The sequence below is a fragment of the Pongo pygmaeus genome, chromosome 1 (assembly GCF_028885625.2).
Source record: "Pongo pygmaeus isolate AG05252 chromosome 1, NHGRI_mPonPyg2-v2.0_pri, whole genome shotgun sequence".
Taxonomy (NCBI): Eukaryota; Metazoa; Chordata; class Mammalia; order Primates; family Hominidae; genus Pongo; species Pongo pygmaeus.
The window spans coordinates 208,861,716-208,880,085 of record NC_072373.2 but is presented as its reverse complement, the minus strand read 5'-3'; the positions used below and the strand labels follow the sequence as shown (position 1 = coordinate 208,880,085).

The window sequence follows — 18,370 nt, the reverse complement described above, 5'->3', positions numbered from 1 at the left end:
ATCACAGCCTCCAGAACTTCGCACCTGCTGTCCCCTCCCTTCAGAGTGCGTTTCTTTCGGGGATTCCCGTGGCTGGCTTTTACTTATCCTCAGGACTCCATCAGATATGACCTCCTCAGCCCAAATGTCACTTTCCCTGTCCCCCCATCTAAATGACTTACTCCCATTCCTACCTCAATCACCAATGTTTCATTTTCTTTTCTTTTCTTTTCTGTTTTTTTTTTTTTTTTTTTTTTTTTTTGAGACAGTCTTGCTCTGTGGCCCAGGCTGGAGTGCAGTGGCATGATCTCGGCTCTCTGCAACCTCTGCCTCTCCGCTCCCAGTTTCAAGCGATTCTTCTCCCTCAGCCTCCCAGTAGCTAGGATTACAGGTGCCCACCACCATGCCTGGCTAGTTTTTGTAGTTTTAGTAGAGATAGGGTTTCACCATGTCTCCAACTTCTGACCTCAAGTGATCCTCCCGCCTTGGCCTCCCAAAGTGCTGGGATCACAGGTGTGAGCCACCGCTCCTGGCCTAGACTCAAACTCTAGAAGGGCTTAGACCATGTATTTTTCACAGCTGTATCCCCTAGAACAGTGCCTGATACATAGAGAAAAAGTGCTCAACAAGAATTTTTTTGGGAGGTGGGTACTAATATGAATCTCATGTTAGAGAGGAAAAAACTGAGACTCAGAGAGGTTAAGCCATGTGCCCAAAGTCGCAGAGCTTGGAGGTGGCAGAACCAGGATTGAACCCTGGTCTGCCCAGTTCCAGTGCCCCTGTTCCTTCGGAAAGAGGAGGTCTTGTCCTGACATGAGCTTTTCTTCCTGAACTCCTGTTATCAGTTGGCCACTCCACACCACCTGTGCAGCCACCTGTTGGAGGGAACGCTAGGTCCTTCCTTTGGCTGTCACTCCTCCATCTGCACTGGGTGAGGACTGCGGCCTTGGACCATGGGAGACCTGGAGTTCCACCACCTGTTGGATTGGGAGTGGGGCCCAATCAGCCCCCCTGCTTACCTTCTGCCCTATATTAGAGCCCCAGGCTCTGTGCCCTTTTCCTATCATCTCAAAACTCATGATGCTCCGTCTGCTCAGTTCCCTCCTCCTTGTGGCCGTTGGTAAGACCCCAACCTGTGTGTGTGCTCCCTGGGCTGCCCTAGATTAGGAATCCTTGAAAGCTACCATTCACTCTGAGTCCCATGACACCCTACGCCTGGTTCCACAGGAGGGGGTCTCAGCTTGTACCCGGGGGCATGACTGTGGGGGCTTTCAGCTTATGATGGAGCAGGAGAGTGGAGGGGAAGCCGTGGATGGAGAAAGACCCCCAAGGGCGGTGGTGGAAGTCCCTGATGGGGGCAGTAAACAAAGTCAAACGGTTAAGGGTTTGGGCTGTGTGGTTGGGTGTCTTGGGTTGGAATTTCCACAGTTCTACTTACCACTCCAACTCTCCTCTCACTCCCCTACCTGGCTCCATATTCTATGCTCTGGCCTTTCCCTGGTCTCTCTGCCATATTACATTCCAGCTCAGGGCCACCTCTTCCAAGCAGCCTCCCTTGACTGACAATAATGGTAACAGATAACATTGATTGAGTGCTTACTATGCGCCAGGCAGAATGTTTAGGGTTTTTCTTATATTTTCTCATGTAATTCTCACAACAGCCTCAGGAGATCAGTACTATCATTATCCCCATTTTACCGACCCTCAGGGATGTAAAGTAGCTTATCATAGAACAAAAGACAGAGCTGCACTTAATATTTTTATTTTTTGCTTTTTTTTTTGTAGAGATGGGGTCTTGCTTTGTTGCCCAGAATGGTCTCAAAATCCTGGCCTCAAGCAATCCTACCACCTTAGCCTCCTAAGTAGCTGAGATTACAGGCACATGGCACCATACCTGGCTACTTTATTTTATTGTACTTTATTTTTCTAGAGATGAGGTCTTGCTATGTTGCCCAGGCTGGTCTCAAACTCCCGGGCTCGAGTGATCCTCCCGCCTCGGCCTCTCAGAGCACTAGGATTACAGGTGTGAGCCACCACACACAGCCCAGAGCTGCACTTTGAACCCAGGAAGTCCTTCTTTAAAGCCTCCACTCTGTATGAAAATAGCTATCACTTTTTGAGGGCTCATCGAGGGCCAGGCATTGTTCTAAGTGTATCAAGCTCTTCAGTCCTCCCAATGAAGGAGGCCACATTTTAATCTCTATCCCTGGACTCCTGGGATTCTGGAAAGCCCTGCTCTAGTTTAAATGTTCACTGTTCATATGTGGTTACTGAGGTCCAGAGGGCGAAAGGGGCTTGCATGGGGTCACACAACCAGTTGAAAGCACAGCTTGGACTGGGACCCTGGCCTCCTCTTTGCTTTTGGGGACCCTTCAGCTGATTGACAGCTCTCCTCTCCCCTCTAGCCTCAGGCTATGGCCCACCTTCCTCTCGCCCTTCCAGCCGCGTTGTCAATGGTGAGGATGCGGTCCCCTACAGTTGGCCCTGGCAGGTAAGAGCAATAGCAGCTGCCCTCATTCCTACCATGGGCTCTGGACCCTAAGCTCTAATGGCACGGCATCCAGCCTTGCCACCATTGCTCCCTTTGCAATGGCCACTTCAGCTTCCAAAGACCAGGCAGCCCTTGGACCATCTACTTCACAGGGAGGTTTTGCCCATTCCATCTGTAACCCTCACTGGGCTATTTGCAACTTAAAAGTGGAATCGGGGGTGAAGGTAATGCTTAACTCAAGGAGTTGGCACACTGATGGTGGAATTTCAGGCACTGTGTTGAAGAAGTGAGATTTTGAGAGACTCATTTCTAGATTCCTAGGATGATACAACAGGGCTATGAGGTCTGAAAGCAATAAGGGAGTGAGGGGTCTTATAAGGCCAGTGGAGGGAAGCTTAGAAGGCTGGACTTGATGTGCTGTGGCTATTTAAATTTAATTAAATTAGGCCGGGTGCGGTGGCTTATGCCTGTAATCCCAGCTACTCAGGAGGCTGAGGCAGGAGAATCCCTTGAATCCGGGAGGCGGAGGTTGCAGTGAGACGAGATCACACCACTGCACTCCAGCCCCGGGCAACAGAGTGAGACTCTGTCTCAAAAAAAAAAAAAAAAATTAGATTAAATTATCATTACTATTATTATTACTGAGACAGAGTTTCACTCTTGTTGCCCAGGCTGAAGTGCGTGATCTTGGCTCACTGCATCCTCTGCTACCCGGGTTCAAGCAATTCTCCTACCTCAGCCTCCCAAGTAGCTGGGATTACAGGCACGTACCACCAAGCCTGGCTAATTTTGTATTTTGAGTAGAGACAGGGTTTCGCTGTGTTGGCCAGGCCGGTCTGGAGCTTCTGACCTCAGGTGATCCACCTGCCTCAGCCTCTCAAAGTGCTGGGATTACAGGTGTGAGTCACTGCACCCAGCCAAAATTTACTTAAATTAAAAATGTTATCCCATTAGTGGGTATATGCCCAAAGGATTATAAATCATGCTGCTATAAAGACACATGCACACGTATGTTTATTGCAGCACTATTCACAATAGCAAAGACTTGGAACCAACCCAAATGTCCAACAATGACAGACTGGATTAAGAAAATGTGGCACATATACACCATGGAATACTATGCAGCCATAAAAAATGATGAGTTCATGTCCTTTGTAGGGACATGGATGAAACTGGAAACCATCATTCTCAGCAAACTATCACAAGGACAAAAAACCAAACACCGCATGTTCTCACTCATAGGTAGGAATTGAACAATGAGAACACATGGACAAAGGAAGGGGATCATCACACACTGGGGACTGTTGTGGGGTGGGGGAAGGGGGGAGGGATAGCATTAGGAGATATACCTAATGCTAAATGACCAGTTAATGGGTGCAGCACACCAACATGGCACATGTATACATATGTAACAAACCTGCACGTTGTGCACACGTACCCTAAAACTTAAAGTATAATAATAATAAAATAAAATAAAAATGTTAACAATTCAGTTCCTCAGTGCTTGCCATATTTCTTTTTTTCTTTTCTTTTCTTTTTTTTTTTTGAGACAGGGTCTTGCTCTGTTGCCCAGGCTGGAGTGCAGTGGTGTGATCTCAGCTTACTGCAGCCTTTACCTCCTAGGTTCAAGCAATCATCCCACCTCAGCCTCCTGTGTAGCTAGGACTACAAGCATGCGCCACCACGCCCAGCTAATTTTTATATATTTTTTTAGAGATGGGGTCTCACTATGTTGCCCAGGCCTGCCTCGAACTTCTGAGTTCCAGTGATCCTCCTGTCTTGACCTCCCAAAGTGCTGGGATTATAGGAGTGATCCACCATCCTTGGCCTGCTTGCCACATTTCAAATGTTCAATAGTCACATGTGGCTAGTGGCTACCATATTGGACAGCAAAGATATAGAACATTCCCATCATTATGGGAAGTTTTATTGGAGAAGGTCAGCAGGCTTATTCTGTAAAGGGCCAGAGAATGAATATTTTAGGTTATTTGATGGTTTGGATAGTAATGACTTGACTGTGCCAGGTAGCACAAAAGCAGACACAAACAATACAGAAATGAATGTGACTATTTCCAGGACATCTTTATTATAAAAACAGACCAGAAGCCTGATGTGGCCCACTGTCCACAGTTTGCTAACCGTGGTCTAGAGGGAGCTTTTGAAAATCAGAATGCGTAGGAAATGGGAAGAGAGGCAAAGAACTCATCAGGGTGAGCTGTTTCAGAAGGCTCAAGAGGCCCTGAAAGAGCTGAGGTTCAAAAGAGTCAGGGGGGCTGGGCGCAGTGGCTCACACCTGTAATCCCAGCACTTCGGGAGGCCGAGGTGGGCAGATCACCTGAGGTGAGGAGCTCAAGACCAGCCTGGCCAACATGGTGAAACTCCGCGTCTACTAAAAATACAAAATTAGCCAGGCACGATGGCAGGTGCCTGTAATCCCAGTTACTCTGGAGGCTGAGGCAGGAGAATCGCTTGAACCCGGGAGGCGGAGGTTGAAATGAGCTGAGATTGCCACCACTGCACTCCAGCCTGGGGAACAAAAGCAAAACTCCATCTCAAAAAAAAAAAAAGTCATAGGGCGAGGGGTGTGTGATAGAACAGAGGGCCTTCAAGGGCTCTCAAGAGACAGAAGGTAGAGAATGTTGGGGTCCCCAGGAAGGTCATAGTCCTGGTGCGGGGAGGCTTTGGAGAATCAGAATGTGACCCCCATGGAAAAGTGACAGGGCCACCACGGGCAGCTGCACAGGTCGCAGGTCGTGCGCTGCGCGTTTCAGAGGGTGCTCTTGTTTTCTGTGCGAATGGCGCCCTCTGGAGTTGCACAGTGCACAGCCTGTACAGCCATTGGTGGCAACTCTCATGGTGGGGCCCAGCCCACTGAGGCCCTTTCCTCCTGGGCCACCAGGTTTCCCTGCAGTATGAGAACAGCGGAAGCTTCCACCACACCTGTGGCGGCAGCCTCATCGCCCCCGACTGGGTTGTGACTGCGGGCCACTGCATCTCGTGAGTTCTCTACCCTGTCCCTGCCTGTGGCCCCGGGCAGCCGGGGAGAGTGGGTGATGATGGGGAAGGAGGGAGGTAGCCAGTCAGGCCCAGACTGACCTCACCTCCGCCCGCAGGAGCTCCCGGACCTACCAGGTGGTGTTGGGCGAGTACGACCGTGCTGTGAAGGAGGGCCCCGAGCAGGTGATCCCCATCAACTCTGGGGACCTCTTTGTGCATCCACTCTGGAACCCCAAGTGTGTGGCCTGTGGGTGAGTGAATGCTCCGGTCTGGAACCCAGAGGCTACTCTACTTGTCCCTCCATGACCCACAGCCAAGTCTGAGTAGGCTCCAACTATGTGTAGGGACGTAGGGACAGGGGAGCTGAGTCCAGCAGCCTGTGCCCAGGTCCCACACACTGAGGGTTGAAGCTAGCAGAGCCTTTAAGGACCATCACCACCAAACCTGTCTCCCTACAGAGGGGATGGCAGAGTTCAGGGAGGGGCGGGAACTCCCCCAAGGCCACTTGGCTAGTGGCTTCAGAGCTCAGGGTTCCTCTGGCACCCTTCCCCCAAATCCAAGGGTTTCTCCATTCAATAGATGGCTCACCCAGTGCCTCCAGGGCTCCCAGCACTATGCACAAAAGTAGGAGCACTGGGCTGAGAGTCAGGCTCTGGCATTAACTCTCTGTATGGCCCGAGCAAGTCACTGGCCTTCTCTGGGCCTTAGTTTTGCCATTTGTCAAAAGGTGACAATGAAGTTGGGCTTCCCGGGTGGTTGTGAAGGCCAAGGAGACAATCTTATGCCCTTCAAGTGTACGAAAAATTCTTTTTTTTTTTTTTTTTTTTTTGAGATGGAGTCTCGCTCTGTCGCCCAGGCTGGAGTGCAGTGGCACGATCTCGGCTCACTGCAAGCTCTGCCTCCCGGGTTCACACCATTCTCCTGCCTCAGCCTCCCGAGTAGCTGGGACTGCAGGTGCCCGCCAGCACGCCTGGCTAATTTTTTGTATTTTTAGTAGAGACGAGGTTTCACCGTGTTAGAGCCAGGATGGTCTTGATCTCCTGACCTTGTGATCTGCCTGCCTCGGCCTCCCAAAGTGCCAGGATTACAGGCGTGAGCCACCGCGCCCGGCCATATGAAAAATTCTTGAGTCTGAATGGCCCCGTTTTTTCTGGCGAGAGGGTCAAAGACGGGTGCAGAACTCCTGCAAATGCAGTATAGGAGTGAAGCACAATATGATGGAAACCTCAACCCATCTTCACAGGGCTTCTGGGGTGAGTAGAGAGAAAAGGGAGACCCAGACAAAAGGACTGGAGTGACATGCAGGCAGGTGAAGACAGAGGGCAGTGGTTCTCAAAATGTGGTACCTGGGCTGGCAGTATCAGCATCACCTGGGAACCTGCAGCAATGTGGATTATTGGCCAGGCACGGTAATCCCAGCACTGCCAGAGGCCGAGGTGGGTGGATCACTTGAGCTCAGGAGTTCGTGACCAGCCTGGCCAACATGGTGAAACCCCATCTCTACTAAAAATTTAAAAACTAGCCAGGTGTGGTGACGCGCACCTACAATCCCAGCTACTCCGCAGGCTGAAGCAGGAGAATTGCTTGAACCTAGGAGGCGGAGGTTGCAGTGAGCTGAGATTGTGCCATTGCACTCCAGCCTGGGCAACAGAGCGATACTGTCTCAAAAAAAAAAAAAGTGAATTATTGGGCCTTAGCCAAGATCCACTGCGTCAGAAACTGGGGTGGGATGCAGCAGTCTGTTTTTGTTTTGTTTTGTTTTGTTTTTGAGACTGAGTCTCGCTCTGTCACCCAGGCTGTAGTGCAGTGGCGCAATCTCGGCTCACTACAAGCTCCGCCTCTCGGATTCACACCATTCTCCTGCCTCGGCCTCCTGGGTAGCTGGGACTGCAGGTGCCCGCCACCAAGCCCAGCTAATTGTTTTTGTATTTTTAGTAGAGACGGGGTTTCACCATGTTAGCCAGGATGGTCTTAATCTCTTAACCTCGTGATCTGCAGCCATCTGTTTTAACAAGCCCTCCAGGTGATTCTGATACAGCTGAACTGTGAGGGTTAAAGGGTCAAAGGAGAGGACAATTCTGAAGGCCAAGGGTCAGAGTGAGCCAAGGGCTTCTTAAAATTGCTCAGCCTTGGCTGGGCGCGGTGGCTCATGCCTGTAATCCCAGCACTTTGGGAGGCCGAGGAGGGCAGATCACCTGAGGTCAGGAGTTCTAGACCAGCCTGGCCAACATGGCAAAACCCCGTCTCTACTAAAAATAATAAACAAAAATTAGCCAGGCGTGGTGGCATGCACCTGTAATCCCAGCTACTCGGGAGGCTGAGACAGGAGAATCACTTGAACCCAGGAGGCCGAGGTTGCAGTGAGCCAAGATCATGCCACTGCACTCCAGCCTGGGCAATAGAGCGAGATTCTGACTTAAAAAAAAAAAAAAAAAATTTGCTCAGCCTTAAGAACGATTTGGGCCAGGGTTAGTGGCTCATGCCTGTAATTCCAGCACTTCAGGAGGTGAAAGCAGGAGGATCCCTTGGCTCAGGAGGCTGCAGTGAGCTATGATTGTGACATTGCACTCCAGCCTGGGCAACAGACCGAGACTCTGTCTCAATAATAATAATGATGAGGAGGAGGAGGAAAGAGTGGATTTGGAGGATAAAGGAGCTGGGGCATCTCAGAGGCGGAATAGCCTGGAGCAATGGCTGGAAGGTAGGACTTGGGCCGGCTGGAGGACCAGGCCCCATGACTCTTCCCTCTTCCCCAGCAATGACATCGCCCTCATCAAGCTCTCACGCAGCGCCCAGCTGGGAGACGCCGTCCAGCTCGCCTCACTCCCTCCCGCTGGTGACATCCTTCCCAATGAGACACCCTGCTACATCACCGGCTGGGGCCGTCTCTATAGTACGTGCTGACTTCTCTAGCTGGCCACCGAGACAGTGGCAGAAAGACAGGGCCTGGGGGCTGCAGGTTGAAGGTAACACCAAGACCGGACCTTGTACTTTTCTCCCATTTCTCTCCAGCTGCAGCCTTCTCCCACCAACCTCCAAAACACGAATGTGTTCAATTGCACATGTTTTGGTACCTCCTATGTGCCACGTGCTGGGGATGTAATGGTGCACAAAGCATGCAGGACCATTTAGCGGGTGGGAGGAGAGTCCTCATCAGGGCAGAAGAACTGTGTGCCTTGAATGCCCCCTTCCTCGGGGGCTCCTAGCCCTGTGCCCCCAGACCCCTGACTCGGTGCTTTTTATCCTTGCAGCCAACGGGCCACTCCCAGACAAGCTGCAGCAGGCCCTGCTGCCCGTGGTGGACTATGAGCACTGCTCCAAGTGGAACTGGTGGGGTTCCTCCGTGAAGAAGACCATGGTGTGTGCTGGAGGGGACATCCGCTCTGGCTGCAATGTGAGTCAGTTCTTACCTGCCCGAGGTGGTGCTGGGTGTGCAGGACCTTGGAATGGGGCCAACTGCCTGGAAGGTGAAGGAAGAATCTTGCCCGCTTGCTCCATTCAGCCTCCAGGCCAGGCAGGACTTGGAGGAAATCAGCGCAGTCCAGACACAGAGCCCAGGCCTGGGAGTCAGGACCCCCAGGTTGCAGTCTCAGCTCACACACTGACATGACTTGGGACAAGTCACTGTCTGTCCCTGGTCCTCAGGCTTCCGCAGCAGCACAGCAGGAGATACTGGTCCCATGACCTCTAACGCAGGTCAACTCTGTGGTTGTGAAGTTATGATTAAACGTTAAGAATACCTTCATTGTTCTGGGCACAGTCCCTCCTGCCTATAATCCAAGTGCTTTGGGAGGCTGAGGAGGGAGGATTGCTTGAGGCTGGGAGTTTGAGACCAGCCTAGGTAACATAGTGAGATGCCCATCTACAAAAAAACTTTTTTTAGTCAGGCATGGTGGCACCCGCCTGTAGTCCCAACTACTTGAGAGGCTGAGGTGGGAGGATTGTTTGAGCCTGGGAGTTCAAGCTTACAGTGGGCTATGATTTTTGCCACTGCACTCAAGCCTAGGCGACAGAGCAAGACGTTGTCTTTTTTTTTTTTCTGAGACAGGATCTTGCTCTGTTGCCCAGGCTGGAGTGCCGTAATGCCATCACACCCCACTGTAGCCTTGCCTTCCTGGGCTCAAGCAATCCTCCCACATCAGCCTCCCAAGCAGCCAGGAGTACAAGTGTGTGCCACAATGCCTAGCTAAATTTTAAATTTTTTGTAGAGATGAAGTCTTACCATGTTGCCCAGGCTTGTCTCTAACTCTTGGGCTCAAGTGATCCTCCTGCCTTGGCCTTCCAAAGTGTTGTGTTTACAGATGTGAGCCACTTTCCTGGCCGAGACCTTGTCTGTTAAAGAAAAAAAAAATAAATGGCCGGGTGCGGTGGCTCACGCCTGTAATCCCAGCACTTTGGGAGGCTCAGGCAGGCAGATCACGAGATCAGGAGATCGAGACCATCCTGGCTAACACGGTGAAACCTCGTCTTTACTAAAAATACAAAAAATTAGCCGGGTGTGGTAGCGGGCGCCTGTAGTCCCAGCTACTTGGGAGGCTGAGGCAGGAGAATGATGTGAATCTGAGAGGCGGAGCTTGCAGTGAGCCGAGATCGCGCCACTGCACTCCAACCTGGGCTACAGAGCGAGACACTGACTCAGAAAAAAAAAAGAATACTATCAAATACCCTCATTGTATTATAATTGAGTATGAATTAATAATTAACTATGGTGCTACTAATAAGAACTATGTTTATCGAGTGCTTCTTCTCTACTAGATATCATGCTAAGATCGTGTATCATCTCATGTAATTCCCTAGGCTCTTGGACAGATACTACTATTCCCTATCACAAATGAGTCAGCTGGCTGGGCGTGGTGGCTCACACCCATAATCCATTTGGGAGGCTGAGGCAGGTGGATCACCTGAGGTCAGGACTTTGAGACTAGCCTGGCCAACATGGTGAAATCCCATCTCTATTAAATATACAAAAATTAGCCGGGTGTGGTGGCAGGTGCCTGTAATCCCAGCTACTTAGGAGGCTGAAGCAGGAGAAACACTTGAACCTGGGAGCCGGGAGACTGAGGTTGCAATGAGCCAAGCTAGCTCCACTGCACTCCAGCCTGGACAACAGAGAGAGACTCCATCTAAAAAAATAAAAATAATAAATAATAAAAAAAAAATGAGCGAGCTAAGGCTCAGAGGAGTCAAGTAATGTCGGAGTTTCTCGAAATCTCTAGAGTTCAGAACCAGTTCCCTAAACCTCAGACATGGCTCAGCCACCCACTCCTCTCTGACCGTTCCAGGGTGACTCTGGAGGACCCCTCAACTGCCCCACAGAGGATGGTGGCTGGCAGGTCCATGGTGTGACCAGCTTTGTTTCTTCCTTGGGCTGCAACACCATCAGGAAGCCCACAGTGTTCACTCGAATATCGGCCTTCATCGATTGGATTGAGGAGGTGAGGAGGGCAGGGCGGCCAGGAGGGCTTCAAGGTGGTGGCTCCTCTGAGAGGTGACAGGTGAGAAACATCGGATCCTGGGGAGGGCCTGAAAGGATACTAGAAGCTCAGTGGGGAAGGGCCCTTGGGGACATTCCAGAAAGGCTTAGGGATGTTTTCTGATACAGTGTGACCCCAGGAACTTGATGGCTTCTGGGTGGCACTTGGAACTACAGCTGAACTTCCTTATTTCAACAAGTATTTATAAAGTATCTCCTCTGGTCTTGTCCTCTCTTGTCAGGGAGGATAGAGAGACATGCCAGACAAGAGGCTGCCTGGTGGGGGACAGGTGATTACATGAATGATAATGATGCAGTCTGATGAGAGCTGAGAGAGGGGAGTCTAGGCCCCAGACTTCATCTGGGGATGGGTGATCAGAGAGGACTAATAACGCTCGTGATAACAGTAATAGCTAAACAAAAAAGAAAGAAAAAAAAAAAGAGTAATAGCTGGGCACGGTGTAGACATGCCTGTAATCCCAGCACTTTGGGAAGCAGACACAGGTGGATCATGAGGTCAGGAGTTCAAGACCAGCCTGGCCAAGGTGGTGAAACCCTGTCTCTACTAAAAATACAAAAATTAGCCCGGCATGGTGGTGGGTGCCTGTGATCCCAGCTGCTCGGGAGCCTGAGGCAGAGAATTGCTTGAACCTGGGAGGCAGAGGTTGCAGTTAGTCGAGATCATACCACTGCACTGCAGCCTGGGTGACAGAGTGAGACTCCACCTCAAAAAAAAAAAAAAAAAAAGAGTAATAGCTAGCTGGGTGCAGTGATGCCCACCTGTAGTCCCAGCTACTTGGGAGGCTGAGGCAGGAGGATCGGTTGAGCCCTGGAGTTCTGGGCTGTAGTGCGCTATACCCATCTGGTTCTGCACCAAGTTTGGCATCAACGTGGTGACCTCCTGGGAGTGGGGACCACCAGGTGCCTAAGGAGGGGTGAAGTGTCCCAGGTCAGAAACAGAGCAGGTCAAAACTCACATGCTGAAAAGTAGTAGGATCACACCTGTGAATAGCCACTGTACTCCAGCCTGGGCAACACAGCAAGACCCTCTCTCTTAAAAAAATTAAAATAAAACAGTAGAGCTTGCTTTGGCAGCACATATACTAAAATTGGAATGATACAGAGATTAGCACGGTCCCTGCGCAAGGATGACATGCAAAGTCATGAAGCCTTCCATTAAAAAAACATTTCTGGCCGAGTGCAGTGGTTCATGCCTGTAATCCCAGCACTTTGGGAGGCCGAGGCGCGTGGATCACCTGAGATCAGGAGTTCAAGACCAGCCTGGCCAACATGGTGAAACCCCGTCTCTACTAAGAATACAAAAAATTAGCGGGGCGTGTTGGTGCATGCCTGTGGTCCCAGCTACTCAGGAGGCTAAGGCAGGAGACCTGCTTGAACCTGGGAGGCGGAGGTTGCAGTGAGCCGAGATTACGCCACTGCACTCCAGCCTGGGTGACAGAGCAAGACTCCATCTCAAAAACAAAAATAAACAAACAAAAAAACAGTAATAGTGATGATTTATAGACCATTTAATCCCTTGGTTCCCAGACTCATGTTTAAAAAATATATATATAAGGCCAGGCAAGGTGGCTCACGCCTGTAATCCCAGCAGTTTGGTAGACCAAGGCAGGCAGATCACAAGTTCAGGAGTTGGAGACCAGCCTGCCCAATATGGTGAAATCCTGTCTCTACAAAAATATAAAAAAATTGGCCGGGCGTGGTGGTGCATGGCTGTAATCTCAGCTACTTGGGAGGCTGAGGTAGGAGAATTGCTTGAACTCGGCAGGCAGAGGTTGCAGTGAGCTGAGATCGTGCCACTGCCCTCCAGCCTGGGTGACAGAGCAAGACTCCATCTTAAAAAAAAAAAAAAAAAGGCCAGGCATGGTGGCTCATGCCTGTAATCCCACCACTTTGGGAGGCCGAGGTGGGCAGATCATGAGGTCAGAAGATTGAGACCATCCTGGCTAACACGGTGAAACCCCGTCTCTACTAAAAATACAAAAATTAGCCAGGCATGGTGGCGTACGCCTGTAGTCCCAGCTACTTGGGAGGCTGAGGCAGGAGAATGGCATGAACCCAAGAGATGGAGGTTGCAGTGAATTGAGATCGTGCCACTGCACTCCAGCCTGGGCAACAGAGTGAGACTCTGTCTCAAAAAAGAAAAAACACCAAAAAATATATATTTTGTTTATATATATACACATACACACATACATATGTATATATACACACACACACACACACATACACACAAACACACACATATCCCATCTAAATTTGTGCTGGGCATTGTAGAGAGAACCTTAGTTAACAATTTAAACAAGAACCCCCCCATGAAGTAAGTTCTATCATTATCCCTACTATATAGAGGAGGAAACTGAGGCTCACAGAGGTCAATCCCTCTCCCAGGGTCACACAGCAGGGCTGGAAGTTGAACCCAGTTTCATCTGACTCCAGAACCTGTGCTCCTAAATTGACTATTCTGTCTGCCCCCCCAACTTTTCCAGACCATTGCAAGCCACTAGAACCAAGGCCCAGCTGGCAGTGCTGATCGATCCCACATCCTGAATAAAGAATAAAGATCTCTCAGAAAATTCCAAGTTGAATCTTTCTTTCTTTGTTGACTCACCTCTTCACCTCTGGCCTGTTCCTAAAATCTTAGATCTCATATGCAGAGACAGGACCAGGTCCAACCCTTTCATATAAAGATGAGGGAAAAATGATGCTGGGAGAGAAGAGAGTTGCTCTGCGGTGACCTGACCATCCTGGTTTGCCTGGAACTTCAGGAGTGAAGACATTGGACATTTAATGCTAAAACTGGGAAAGTCCCAGGAAAAATCGGACAAGTTGGTCGCCTTAGTATATAGTCACACATAAGTCAGTAGCTTTTCAATGCAGGCATATAAACGTGGTAAAAATCTGCAGGTAAACAGACCCTGCCAGCCCCTCAGGAGGCTCATGGTAGAGTGGGAAGGACAATGTGTGTTCTGCTTCCATTGATGGGCTGGGGGCTTTGGTTATTCATCCATTCAACAAACACTTATTCCTTGTTTTAGAGGAGGGCTCAGAGGGGTAAGGAGACATGGTTCCTGCTCTGAAGTGGCTCATTATTTAAAGATAGCTCTCTTCGTCTGTGTTCATACTGCTATAAAGAACTGCCTGAGACTGGGTAATTTACAAAGGAAAGAAGTTTAATTGACTCACAGTTTAGCATGGCTGGGGAGGCCTCAGGAAACTTACAATCATGGTGGAAGATGAAGGGGAAGCAAGGGACCTTCTTTACAAGGCGGCAGGAAGGAAAATTGCCTAGCAAAGGGGGAAGAGCCCCTTAGAAAACCATTAGATCTGGTGAGAACTCACTCACTATCATGAGAACAGCATGGGGGAAACACCCTATGATTCAATTACCTTCTCCCTTGACTCATGGCGATTATGGGGATTACAATTCAAGATGAGATTTGGGTGGGGACATGGTTATGTCATGAGCATATCAGGGTCATTCATTAAACATGTATTAGGTACCTGTCTTGTGGCAAGTTCAGGCCTGGAAAAATAGAGTCAAGTCAGGCAACCCTAGGAAGAGCCCTTGCTGCAGGGGGGAGAAGACACACACACAGGTACACACACACAGGTACACACAGGTATACAGGTATACACACACAGGTACACACAATGCTGCACACGAGCCCAGAGCCCAGCAAACAGTTGAGTTTTGAAAGAAAGAATGCTGACCAGGTGCAGTGGCTCCTGCTTGTAATCCTAGCACTTCGGGAGGCTGAGGCAGGTAGATCACCTGAGGTCACGAGTTCGAAACTCCTTCTTAAAAAAAAAAAAATGCTGTTACACAGATAAAAGCAACATAAAACAAGGGAGTCTGGCTGGGCCTGGTGGTTCATACCTGTAATCCCAGCACTTTGGGAGGCCAGGGTGGGTGGATCACTTGAGCCCACGAGTTTGAGACCAGCCTGGGAAACATGGTAAAACCCCATCTCTACAAAAAATATAAAAATTAGCCAGGTGTGGTGGTGTGTACTTGTAGTCCCAGTTACTCGGAAGACTGAGGTGGAAGAATCATGACTCCAGGAGGCAGAGGCTGCAGTGAGCTGAGATTGTGACACTGTACTACAGCCTGGGCACAGAGCAAGACTCTGTCTCAAAAAAAAAAAAAAAAAAAATTAGAAGGAATCTCTTTCCTCATATTTCTCTTTGAACACCATGAAAGGAAAGATTGTCCCAGCAAGGACACACACAAATGACTTTAATATTAATGGCCCATTTGTAGCCTCCCTTTATACTTTCAGCTACAACTGAAAAAGATGCAACATAGAGAATAATATAGCAGAGACTCAGATAGGTATCCTCCCTTCAGAATTAACAAATTTCACATTTTGCTTCATATTCTAAAAATTATTAATTACAATCATTCACTAAAAAAATCAAGAGATCTATAATTTTTTAGATCCAGCCTGTCGCCCAGGCTTGAGTGCAGTGGCACAATCCTGGCTCACTGCAAACTCCGCCTCCCAGGTTCAAGCGATTCTCCTGCCTCAGCCTTCTGAGCAGCTGGGACTACAAGCACCCACCACCATGCCGGGCTGATTTTTTTTGTTTTTGAGATGGAGTCTCACTCTGTCGCTCAGGCTGGAGTGCAGTGGCATGATCTCAGCTCACTGCAACCTCTGCCTCCCGGGTTCAAGCAATTCTCCTGCCTCAGCCTCCCAAGCAGCTGGGACTACAGGCACGCGCCACCACACTCAGCTAATTTTTGTATTTTTAGTAGAGACGAGGTTTCACCATGTTGCCCAGGCTGGTCTCGAACTCCTGGCCTCAAGTGATCACCCACCTTGGCCTCCCAAAGTGGTGGGATTACAGGTGTCAGACACTGTGCCTGGCCAGGATCTATAAATTTGGAAAGGAGATTTTATATCTTATAAAGGGTTACAGCCTGCATGGTGGCCATGCTGACAGGCTGGGAAGTGTAGCCTCCTGCAGAGACCAGAAACAGGCACTCCAAAGGAGGAGGGATTGGAGTGGAAGCTTGAAACTGAAAGAGTTAGCTAAACATACATATTCAACAGGTTATAGAAGGAGCTGTGGGCTGGGCCTAGTGGCTCATGCCTGTCATCCCAGCACTTTGGGAGGCTGAGGCAGGTGGATCACTTGAGATCAAGAGTTTGTGACCAGCCTGGCCAACATGGTGAAACCCCGTCTCTACTAAAAAATACAAAATTAGGCAGGTGTGTTGGTGGGTGCCTGTAATCCCAGCTACTCAGGAGGCTGAGGCAGGAGAATTGCTTGAACCTGGGAGGCAGATGTTGCAATGAGCTGAGATGGTGCCATTGCACTCCAGCCTGGGTGACAAGAGCAAAACTCTGTTTCAAAAAAAAAAAAGAAGGAGCTGTAAATATTAACAAAGGGGGGCCTGACACATGTGTACTGAACAAACGTATGTGACATGTGTCCCATGTTCACTGTGGGGTGGAGATTTGACATTTAAATGCATTACTGCTGGGCATGGTGGCATGTGCCTGTAGTCCCCACTACTCAGGAGGTGGAGACAGGAGGATAGCTTGAAGCTAGGAGTTCAAGGCTGCAGTGCACTATGATTGCACCTGTGAATAGCCACTGCACTCCAGCCTGGACCCCACCTCTTTTTTTTAAGCATGAAAACAAGACCCTGTACATCAAAAGGTGAAGCAGGAACATGAAGGCACTCAAGTGCAGCTTCTGTAAACCAGACAGAACCAGTCCATGGTCTGTGGTCTTTTTATCAGGAGAAAGTTACTGAAATCTGTGTCCTGACCAATCAAAGCTGTAGTTATGGCTTTGGAGCAGGAGCAGGGGGTCTGTTAGGGTCTGGTGCTGGATGAGCTGCAGTTGTTTTAATATTATTGATCTCAAGGCCAGTGCTTGTTGAGCTGCTAGAGAAAAGGAAAAATCTCAGGCAACTGGGAGCGGTGGCTCATGCCTATAATCCTAGCACTTTGGGAGGCTAGGGTAGGAGGACTGGAGGACTGCTTGAACCCAGGGGTTTGAGACCAGCTTGGGCAACATGGCAAAACCCCATCTTAGCTGGGTGTTGTGGCATATGCCTGTAGTCCCAGCTACTTGGGAGGCAGAGGTGAGAAGATCACTTGAGCCCGAGAGGTTGAGGCTGCAGTGAACTGTGATTGCGCCACTGTACCACTCCAGCCTGGGTGACAGATTGAGACCTTGTCTCAAAAAAAAAAAAAAAAAAAAAAAAAAATCTTGTGGCAGGTAGAACATAGTTCTAACGGCAGGATGTCCAGATGTCCTGATACCACATCACCATATCCGCTTTTAAGATAGTTACAGTCATGCTTTGATGTATTTCCGCACTAAAATACCAAGGATAATTTTCTTTAAATCAACAAAGTACTAAATTTTCTTTTAAAAAGGTTATTGTATTTATGGCTGGGCACTGTGGCTCATGCCTGTAATCCCAGCACTTTGGGAGGCTGAGGCAGGTGGGTCACTTGAGGCCAGGAGTTCGAGACCAGCCTGGCCAACATGGCGAAATCCCGTCTCTAATAAAAATACAAAAAATTAGCTGAGCATGGTGGCGCATGCCTGTAATCCCAGCTACTTTGGAGGCTGAGGTGGAAGAATGGCTTGAACCTGGGAGGCGGAGGGTTGCAGTGAGCTGTGATCGCATCACTGCACTCCAGCCGGCACAACAGAAAGGACCTCCTCTCCAAAAAAAAAAAAAAAAAGAAGAAGAAGAAAAGAAAAGAAATTGTATTTATTTATTTATTTTTCAAAGCCAAATACATCTGAATTTCTTTAAAAAAAAATTTTTTTTTTCTACGCAGTCTCGCTCTGTTGTCCAGCTGGAGTACGGTGGCCCCATCACTGCTTGCTGCAGCCTTGACCTCCCAGGCTCAAGTGATCCTCGCACCTCAACCTCCCAAGTAGCTGGGACTACAGGTGCATGCTACCATGCCCAGCTGATTTTTGTATTTTTTTGTAGAGATGGGGTTTCATCCCATTGCCCAGGCTGGTCTTGAACTCCTAGGCTCAAGTGATCCACCTACCTCAGTCTCCCAAAGTGCTAGGATTACAGGTGTGAACTACCGCACCTGGACTCAGATTTTGTCTTTCTTGAAAACCTCCCTTGACCTCAGCCCATCCGCTCCTCCACTGCCCCCACCCTGGTTACCTGGAGAACCTCTGCAGAACCCACACTAGCCTCCCTGATGGCATTCTGGCTCCTCTTCAAACCGTTTCCCACTCAGCAGCCAGAGACACGCTTCAAGACATAAGCTGGATCATGTTCTCCTGTGGAAAACCCTTCCAAGGCCCCCTGTGGCCTTGTGTGCCTGCCCTGCGGGAATCTCCAGCCCCACTTCTCTGCTCCCCTCCCAGAGAAGCTCCAGTCCTTAGATTTATTCCTCGCTGTATCGTGGCTG

General features: G+C 49.5%; 1 protein-coding gene and 1 pseudogene across 1 annotated transcript; both read left to right on the top strand.

The window, feature by feature from the left end:
* The first annotated feature begins 1,056 nt into the window (after positions 1 to 1,056).
* On the top strand, positions 1,057 to 13,465 carry CELA3B (chymotrypsin like elastase 3B). Its single transcript, XM_054442733.1, has 8 exons — positions 1,057 to 1,099; positions 2,385 to 2,470; positions 5,370 to 5,467; positions 5,584 to 5,718; positions 8,224 to 8,360; positions 8,719 to 8,861; positions 10,750 to 10,902; positions 13,448 to 13,465. The coding sequence occupies exons 1-8, from the start codon at positions 1,057 to 1,059 to the stop codon at positions 13,463 to 13,465; spliced, it is 813 nt and encodes a 270-aa protein (XP_054298708.1).
* LOC129023275 (U6 spliceosomal RNA) lies at positions 12,024 to 12,123 on the top strand (annotated as a pseudogene).
* Positions 13,466 to 18,370: the final 4,905 nt, after the last annotated feature.